Genomic DNA, 10245 nt, shown 5'->3' with positions numbered 1-10245 from the left:
CCTGCCTCTGCCTCCTGAGTGCTGGGATTAAAGACATGCATCATGCTGAGGTTGACTTTAAACTGCCTCTATCACCAGGTTGGGGCTTTTATGGGTGTGCATCACTACACCCAGTTTATATGGTGGTGGGTGGAAATGAACCCAGGGCTCAGGCATGCTAGACAATAGCTCTAACAAGTGAGCTACATCCTCAGCCCTTCTAATTATTTCTTAAGAGAAACAGAACAATCTAGAAACCTTATCTTTTAATGTACGTTTTAATATCACCTACTTAAAATCCTGGATTAAATATAGAACCAACTTTATTTTTTGTGCTTGAGGTTGAACTGGTAAATGCTAACAAATTTTGGTTTAAGCTTCTAATAGCCAAAATTACTTGAAAAGCTTAATGAAAAAGAAAATAAGCTATTTGTTTGATCTCAGCAGGATTCAAAGAAAAACAATAACAAAACTTAAGTGTCAAAGAGACTTTTAAAAGACAAAAGTCTGGCTTAAGTCTGGAGAAACTGAGGACATGTAACTGAGTGTGCTAGACGATTCTGGAATTTTCTATCTTTGCTGTTTGCATATTGTTCTGCCTAGTGTTTCATCATACTTCTCCTGAGAAAGAATTTTAGAGGCCAAATGTTTTAGGTGTTTAGGATATTTCTTTTTTTAATTAGATATTTTCTTCATTTACATTTCCAATGCTATCCAAAAAGTTCCCCATACCCTCCCTCCAACTCCCCTACCCACCCACTCCCACTTCTTGGCCCTGGCGTTCCCCTGTACTGAGGCATATAAAGTTTGCAAGACCGATGGGCCTCCCTTTCCAGTGATGGCCAACTAGGCCATCTTTTGATACATATGCAGCTAGAGACAAGAGCTCTGGGGGTACTGGGTAGTTCATATTGTTGTTCCACCTATAGGGTTGCAGACCCCTTTAGCTCCTTGGGTACTTTCTCTAGCTCCTCCATTGGGGGTCCTGTGATCCATCCAATAGCTGACTGTGAGCATCCACTTCTGTGTTTGCTAGGCCCCAGCATAGCCTCACAAGAGACAGCTATATCTGGGTCCTTTCAGCAAAATTTTGCTAGTGTATGCAATGGTGTCAGCATTTGGAGGCTGATTATGGGATGGATCCCCAGGTATGGCAGTCTCTAGATGGTCCATCCTTTCATCTCAGCTACAAACTTTGTCTCTGTAACTCCTTCCATGGGTGTTTTGTTCGCAATTCTAAGAAGGGGCAAAGTGTCCACATTTTGGTCTTCTCCCTCAAAAGAGGAATGGATACAGAAAATGTGGTACATTTACACAATGGAGTACTACTACTCAGCTATTAAAAAGAATGAATTTATGAAATTCCTAGTCAAATGGATGGACCTGGAGGGCATCATCCTGAGTGAGGTAACCCAATCACAAAAGAACTCACATGATATATACTCACTGATAAGTGGATATTAGCCCAGAAACTTAGAATACCCAAGATACAAGATACAATCTGCAAAACACATGAAACTCAAGGATATTTCTTATAATGCTGTATTTAAAATAGAAAAAAAATATCCCAGAAAAGGCTTCAGTGTACACAAATCTTTAGTCATGTGTACAAAGATGTGTAGTCAATATCTTAAATGAACTTAATGGAGATAGTGTCCATTTAGCCGACTTAATAAGTCATAGGTCCCCATGTCATATGTACATCTATGAAACACAGGAACAAATGGACAGTAATCAGCAGGTGGTAGTACAACCTGATCCCATTCAATTAAACTGCACGCCTCAGAGTGAACTAATTGTTCCCATGACTATTCATGTCCATGTCCGATACTATATATTGACTAGTATTTCAATAAATATTACATAAACAAGTTTTCCAGTTCATTACAAGGTAGATCTATATTACTTTAGAACCCTTACTAAAGAACACTTCCAGAAATCCCTTTTATCTTCTATGTAGCCTCTATTTTGCTCCCTCCTCTTCTAAATTTGATCATGTTCCCCTCCCATCATGGAATATACTATCTTGGGTGCAAATCAATGGCACTGCTGGCTAAAGTGTAACACTGTGGCACAACACAGAAAAGTCTTTGGGCTAGTCTGTGATATCAAAAAGAAAAAAACAACAACAAAGGAATGGGTGAGAGGAAGGAGAAAAGCTTAAGAGGTGAGGAGAAGGGAAGCAAGAAAAAAGCAACCCAATGCTTCCCTTTAAGTTCCCAGTGGGTACTGACGCCTCCTGCTACAGTCCTGCAATGTAGCCTGCTATACTTCCAAGGAGTACCCCGCACTCAACCTGCCAGCAGTCTACTTCTCAGCAGCTGGCTCTTAACCTCCATGCCCTTCAATCTCCTGAATGGCTAGCTCTCTGGGGAGTTAGCTCTAGCTCCTGCCTCACTGTGATTCTTGGAGGAAATATGATCTCATACAGGTTAAATGCCTGCCTAGCATCTACATGCTGCAGAACCATGAATAGTCACTGGTTTTCAATGAAGACGATCCTGCCCAGCCCACCCGCCGCACGGTGTATCCAAGAAATGAAAGAAGGAACAAATGGTTCTGCGTTTCCTCATCACGCTCACCCCTGAACGCTTCTTCGTGATATTTTCAGAGCTTTACCTTCTCATAAATCTTTACAGATACCATAGACGTTCATGAATTTCTTTATCCACTTTCCATCTACCCTCCAGCAACAATCAAACCTTGGGGATGGAAGCAAAAAAGGATCATATAGAATTGATAGGACTTGAGACAACATAGAGGAGCCAGTCAGGCTTAAAATGAATGTACCGAACTGCATAAAAAAGATATTTGTCTGAAATCTATAGCAGGCAGGGGTCAGAAACAACATGGGAGACTCACAATCGTAGTACTGTAAAAGGTTTTATTGTTTAATCATTCTTTCACCCCCTCGGCTCCATCCAGTCACTCATTCTGCTCTTCCGATCATTCTAAAAACTTGAAATATAGCCCCCTCTATGGAGGATAAACAAAGCAAAGTGAACATCAGTACTTCTCAGCACACCTTTATTAGGCACTATGTCACAGTGCCGGGAGTGCTAGTTTGCAACAAGTGAGATTTTCCTAGGGCTCCACAGGGTAGTCCTTTTTCAAGGTCACTGGGGTACTCATAGACTTGAAATGTCGCTGTCCATCTAAATACAACATGGACTCTGAAACACAAGAATGACTCCTCTGAAGAAATTTGCAGCACTTTGGACAACCATACAGATGAATGACTATTTGGGAAGAATAGGCCAACACTGTATATGCAAAACCAACTACAGGGATGCACTTTGGGGCTGGAGCTACACAACTAACCTAAGAGAGCAGCCCCTGACTCCATCTCGTTTTGCTGGCTGCACTAGTCTTTCATTATCACTGGCTGCTTGCGGTTTGCACCAGCTCTGTGTACCTAGCTGTGCAAAGCAGCAACAGCCATTCCTAGGGGGCAAAAGGCATGTTTGGCCTTCAGGGCTACAGAACTCTAAAACTATAATTTCCCAAAGACATGTGCATGGGCTAACAGGCTTGGAGACACTGGTGAGGATAATTTAAAAGCAAGAGGGCTAGGAATATAGCTCAGTGGTAGAGCACATGTCCAGCTCATGTGAATCCCTGGGATCAAGGCTCACTTAAAGGAAGAGGGCTGAGAATATAGCTCAATGACAGAGTACTTGCCTAACACATGCAAATCCCTGGCCTCAGTCCCATACCACAGGGGGGTGCTGGGGTGGTGTTGAGAATTTCTTCTTCTCATTAGAAGGAAGCAATCATCACAACTTACCTCCATATGTTTTAGGGAAAATCAAGGGTACTTCTTTTTCCGACATGAATGTAAAATGAAAGACATTGGTGGTCATATGCTCACGACTGTCAAGAGAAGACACTTCACTATGGACTCTGACTTGGATGTAATTGTCCTGGGTGAAGCATACCTAAAAGATTATAGACACAAGATTTTGTCAGTTGCTTTAAGAATGGGGAAGGAAACCAGTCATAAGAGAAACACAAAAAGTAAAAACTTCTTTTCCAGACACAAATGACAAAAGAACAAAAACAAACAAACAAAAAAAATCACTTTTCACCCCTCATGATACACCTACCTGTGAAGAAAGAAAGAGCAATGAACCAACTTCAACAGGCTTCTGAAACATGATATCATCCACTGTTACCACATATGGCCGGGAACCGCTATTGGAGAATGCCCAAAATTGGAGTGAGTTGCAAAATTCAGGTCTCAAATATTTCCCTTAACAATTCACTGATGTAAAGTATCAATGATCAAAAGAAATGATCAAAAAAGGGGAAATTATCAAATGCAGCTACTATGAGTGTGATATTAATTAAAAGCAAAGTTGTGGGGCTCAATATGCTCTATATATACTGTATTGATATATAACATTATCTAGGAATATATAATGAAAGTTTTACATTAAAGAACATTATCAGAGGCATTTGGCTTTGATTTCATAAAACTGTTTCCCTGACTTAGCCCATTAATTAAAGACCTACTGAAAAAATATGGCAATATGTGAAAAGGAAAAGAAAGAGTGATTTGGGACCTATAAGGTCACAGTGTCCTCTTACATTTGCCACTAGTATGATAATCTCCCCACCCCCAAGTACAGCGAGTTCTTATATAAAGTATAATCCTATAGTGCAGTTCATACCCAGACTGGTTTAAAATGTTTCCTTTTAGTAGACTGGAGAAAGTGACTTCTCAGAAGGTAACATAACTCGAACTTACCCAAAGCTACAAGCAGTAGCCCATGCAAGTTCATATGCTTTTCTCATAAGAAAACCACCAAAGATCCGATTGAATACGTTTCGTTCCTATAAAACATAAATGAGTACTAATAAAAGTCTGTGGTTATCCCTTATCTAGACAACAAAGAAATTAACAATGCTATAGAAAATGTCCATTTAAACGTGTGTCAAAGTTTAGACAATTAACATGAATGCAATCCATCAAATTCAGAGGATTGCTCACAAAGTTCTAGTACCTGAGGGTGACAAATATCCAAGCTCTTGAGTTTTGTATCCTCCATCCACACTGCTTTAGGAGGCAAAATTCGACTCTGAAAACTTATAGTCCTGTGCAAGTGGAAATGAATTAAACCCTGTTAATGCCATGTTTTCACTGTTGAAAAGAAATAGGTTACAAACATGGCAGTGTGGCTCTGGAAAAGACCTTGGACTCGAATACTTTCTCAACTTGGGAGTCTCACAATCTTAACTTACTTTGGATCCAGTGTGGTAAGGAACAGTTCATGTATGATATTCCTCTCCTCAGAACTGGGAGCCACTTTCAGTAATGAACTGGTGCTAAAGGCAATCCTTCGGCTCTTGTTCACTGAAATATACAAAATGAAGAAGTATGATCAGGAAGGTCACCCCACAGCATCTATGGTGCCTTGTGACCTACAAAGTATTTCTCAGATTCAAAATCATACCAGAATAATTTATGCATATGTCCAAGGGAAGACCACAGCAATCACATAAAATTTCCAGAGATGGAGCTGGGACATAGTTCTATACTAAAGCACTTTATTCACATGTACAAGGCCCTGGGTTCCAAACCCAACACCACACACACAGACACACACAGACACACACAGACACACACACACACACACACACACAAAATCCCACTGAGTATTTTTTTCTTTTTTTTTAAATCTACATATCTATATACCTATTTTTGGTTTTTGAGGCAAGGTTTCTCTGTATAGCTCTGGCTGTCCTGGAACTCACTCTGTAGACCAGGCTGGCCTCGAACTCAGAAATTTGCCTGCCTCTGCCTCCCAAGTGCTGGGGTTAATGATTTACTTTTTAAAAAATATACATTGGTATTTTGATTGTATGTATGTCTGTATGAGGGCGTCAGGAACACTGGAACTGAAGTTACAGATAGTTGTGAACTGCCATGTACATGCTGGGAATTGAACCCCGGTCCTCTGGAAGAGAAACAGTGCTCTTAACTGCTGAGCCATCTGTCCAGCCTATTTTCTTTCAGATGGAAATTCTATCGGTTTAGTATGAGAATACTGGTTACCATCCTGATCTACAGCCCTGTTCTGACTAGTACTTACACAACTAAGATATACTTCCCATTTCATAAAAAAAAAAAAAATAGCTACCTGTGTTCCAGTAAATGGCTCTGCATCCTTGCCCATACTGGCAGCACTAAGTGGATTTAATGAGTTTTAAAAAGAGGGCAGTGGGTGAGGAAGGAAGAAAATGAAGGGAGGTTGGGGGAAAGAGACTTAACCAAAATGTATTATATACATGTATGAAATTCTCAATCAATAAAAAATGAAAAGACAAATTGCTTCACTTAATACTGTGCCATCAATAAAATTGTTCAAAGCATGAGCTCCATGGGATAAAATAAATAAATATTCACTTGTCTATCAAAAAAATCCTGGCAAGGGTAAAGCATGTGACTATTATAAGGAATCCATATAATCTTCAATAATCCCTTCTATAGTAAAATTAGTATACTTTTTTTTTATTTCACTATAAGAAAAATAACATACATTCTCCTTGTTTAAAGAGCTCTTCTTCCTCTTTATTTTCCGGAATGAGTGGATTTACAAATGCCGGCCTAAAGAAAACAGAAAAATTTAGGTTAAGATAGTGGCTTGATGATTCACCTCCGTAATCCCAACCTTAGAGATGCTGAGACAGGAGGATGTCAAGACTTAGGCCAATCTGGCCATAAATAAATAAATAAACACAAAACTAAAAAACCACAGTGTATGCTATTATCTAATAAAAAATTAAGATGAATAACTGCCTCCTAGTTTAAAGGTTTTCATCAGGGTTATGTCTCAATGGTTGAGTGTTGGGTCTGGCATGCGTAAGGTCCTAGGGACCAGCATTACCAACATGAAAATGTCTTCTTTTGCCATTTGTTTTATGTAATGCTCACTGATAGCCTCACACAAGGAGACTAGAACAATTACGTAAACCTGTTTATAGACCTAACTATACACTAGAAAGTTCCTATTATAAAAAGAATACTGAATTTTTGCATAACAGCATATGCCTGTAATCCTAGCACATGAGAGACAGGGGAAGGAGGACTACAAGTCCAACATCATCATCATAATGAGTTGAGTCCAGCCTGACGTCCATAAGGCCCTGTCCAAAACAGGGACAAAGAAAACAGGGTACAGGTACTTGCCACATTAAACCTGACTCTACTCATGAGAACACAAATACGAGTTTAGTATGGACCCTACAAAAGTCTCAATGTCTTCAAAGAGAGCAAACAGTAGGGGCACTTCTGCTAAACAAACACGATAGGCAAATGTGATGTAGGAACCTTTCATGCTTCAGTTCTCAACCCGTTAGCTGTGACTCCCACAAGGGTTGCATAGCAGGTATCCGAAGAGCAGACATTTATATCATGATTCATAACAGTGATGAAGTAACAACAAAATCATTTTATAGTTGTGGGTCACTACAACATGAGGAACTGCATTAAAGAGTGCCAATGTCAGGAAGGTTGAGAACCACTGCTCTGATGGATCCTGATTCTGGGGCAGAACTTCATGAGGATATTTTAGGGAAATATGATGAAATCCAAGTATGGATCATATATTAGATTTATATAATTGCTATACTGTTAAATATCTTGGAAACATTGTGATATAAAGGCACTGGAATCATGTAGTAGGATTACTTTGTTCTCAAGAGACACACACTAAACTAGTGACAGGTGAAGTGAACCACAACTTACATTTAAATGATTTAGGAAATAATGGTCCACGTGTATATTTACAAATGGTAAGAAAGGAAGACAAATGTGGTACTATGCTGACGAGGGAATTTAGGCAAAATGTATACAAGGGTTAACTGCATCGTTAAAAATTTTTCAAAATAAAAGAATAAAACAAATAATAAATATGATGAATCATTAAAATGATAAATAAAATAAAAAATAAAAATTCTTCAAAATAAAATGAATTCATCAGAACTAAAAAAATAAGAAAAGAGAGTTCTTCACTATAATGAAGGAATCCAACGTATATCATTTGTGAATCTTAGATTTCAAGCCAAAATATTAAATTTTATATATACATATATGTATGCACATATACATATATGTATAGATATAGATACATATATACATATATGTATATATACATATATGAATGTATATATACATATACACACATACACACACATATATGACATGAAATTAGAACCAAGACTATCTGGGGAAATACAGAGGAAGAAAGGTGAACTAAAAAGATGGTTTTGGTCAATATGATCCAAGCCTATATAATCCACTTGTACAAAAATGTCTTTATGATACATCATTATGTACAATGAATACATGTGATAGTGTTACCAGTCTGACAGAATATGTTATCAACTGGAAGTTAGGTCTCTGGATGGACATGTAAAGGATCATCTAGATGATGTTAGTTTCTAGGTATACCTATGGAAGATTACCTTGATTACAAGGTGGGAAGACCAGCCCGTTATGGGTGGCATCCTTTTCTGGCTGGGATCTGGGACTATAGAAAATAGAAAATGTGAGCTGAACACTAGCATTCATTCACTGTTATCTGTTGCCTGATTGTGGATGCAATGGAGCTGCTTTCAGCTCCTGCTACCCTGACTTCTCTATCTTGACCTGAAAACAACACCAAACCCTCTGTCCCCTAAATTCCTTTGTTAGGGTATTTTACCACAGCAACAGGAAAAGTAATTAAGATACATAACACATACAAAACATTGTATAGGACCAGTAATACCATAGCTCATAAAGGACCTGCTGACCACCCTGGTGACCTGGTGAATTTTATTCCTCAGAACTACATGGCAGGACACAGCTGACTCATGGAAGTTTTCCTCTTACCTCCAAACATGTGCCATGTCACATGCATGTATGCGCCAATAAATAAATAAAATCTAAACTGTTTCAAGTAATGGTTCTCAACGTTCCTAATTCTGTGACCATTTATTACAGTTCCTCATGTTGTGGGGACACCCAACCATAATAATATTTCGTTGCTACTTCATAACTGTATGTTTGCTATTGTTAGGAATTGTAGACATCTGATATACTACTTGTAAGGGGGTCGCAGCACACAGGTTGAGAACCACTGCCTTAAAGAAACAAAGGCACTCCCTTTCTGTCTGGACTTCTACTTGCATTAAAGAAGCAGCACTGTCCCCAAGCCACAGCCCTGTCTGTCTCCCAGCGCACCTGCAGTAACCAGGGACACAGGTGAGACCCCCACCCCAATACCCCCACCCAATACCCCACCTGTTAGGACCCCACAATACCCTGCTCCATGAACTCTGCCCTGCCCCCAAATTTCACCAGAGAACTCCTACAGCTGATAAATAACTTCAGCAAAGTGCCTGGATATAAAATTAACTCAAATAAATCAGTAGCCCTCCTTAATACAATTGATAAATGGGCTGAGAAAGAAATTAGGGAAACAAACCCCTTTACAATAGCCACAAATAATACAGAATAACTTGGGGGTAACTCTAACCAAACAAGATCTGTATGACAAGAACTTCACATCTCTGATGAAAGAAATCGAAAAAGACCTCAGAATATGGAAAGATCTCCCATACTTGTGGATTGGTTGTAACATAGTCAATGGTTGGATTAACATAGTGAAAATGGCTACCTTACCAAAAGCAATGTACAGATTCAATGCAATTCCCATCAAAACTCCAACACATTTTTTACAGACCTCAAAAGAGTAATTCTCAAGTTCATATGAAAAATCAAAAAACCCAGGATAGCAAAAACCATCCTAAACAATAAAAGAACCTCTGGTAGAATCACCATCCCTGACCAAAACCTGTACTACAGAGCAATAGTGATAAGAACTGCATATTACTGGTACAGAAACAGACAGGTTGATCAATGGAGTAGAATTAAAGACACTGAAATAAAACCACACACCTATGGACACTTGATTTTTGTCAAAGAAGTTAAAGCCATACAAATGGAAAAAGAGAACATCTTCCAACAAATGGTGCTGGTCAAACTGATGTCTGCGTGCAGAAGACTGTAAATTGATCTATATGTATCACCTTGAACAAAGCTCAAGTTCAAGTGAATCAAAGATCTCAACATAAAACCAGATACGCTGAATACAAAAGAAGAGAAGGTGGGAAAGAGCCTCAAATGCATTGGCCCAGGGGAAATTTTCCTGAACAGAACACCAATGGCTCAGGCTCTAAGATCAACAATTAATAAGTGGGACCTCATGAGGCTGAAAA

General features: G+C 39.0%; 1 protein-coding gene across 3 annotated transcripts in view; it reads right to left on the bottom strand.

The window, feature by feature from the left end:
- Nucleotides 1-2843: 2843 nt before the first annotated feature.
- Nucleotides 2844-10245, bottom strand: part of Acot9 (acyl-CoA thioesterase 9) — a 35212-nt gene continuing 27810 nt past the window's right edge. For 2 of the 3 annotated variants that reach the window (NM_001313718.1, NM_019736.4), the window contains 7 exons: nucleotides 6522-6589; nucleotides 5224-5335; nucleotides 4986-5076; nucleotides 4730-4815; nucleotides 4086-4173; nucleotides 3767-3917; nucleotides 2844-3152 (listed from right to left, as the gene is read on the bottom strand). In NM_001313718.1, coding sequence (NP_001300647.1) covers nucleotides 3064-3152; nucleotides 3767-3917; nucleotides 4086-4173; nucleotides 4730-4815; nucleotides 4986-5076; nucleotides 5224-5335; nucleotides 6522-6589 — 685 coding nt within the window. In that variant the 3' untranslated portion in view covers nucleotides 2844-3063. The remainder of the gene's footprint in view (nucleotides 3153-3766; nucleotides 3918-4085; nucleotides 4174-4729; nucleotides 4816-4985; nucleotides 5077-5223; nucleotides 5336-6521; nucleotides 6590-10245) is intronic. The other variant, XM_030251411.1, reaches the window with a different exon arrangement.

Source organism: Mus musculus, chromosome X (assembly GCF_000001635.26).
Source record: "Mus musculus strain C57BL/6J chromosome X, GRCm38.p6 C57BL/6J".
Classification (NCBI taxonomy): Eukaryota; Metazoa; Chordata; class Mammalia; order Rodentia; family Muridae; genus Mus; species Mus musculus.
Note: the sequence above shows the minus strand (reverse complement) of the source record. Positions and strands in the feature narration are given on the sequence as shown.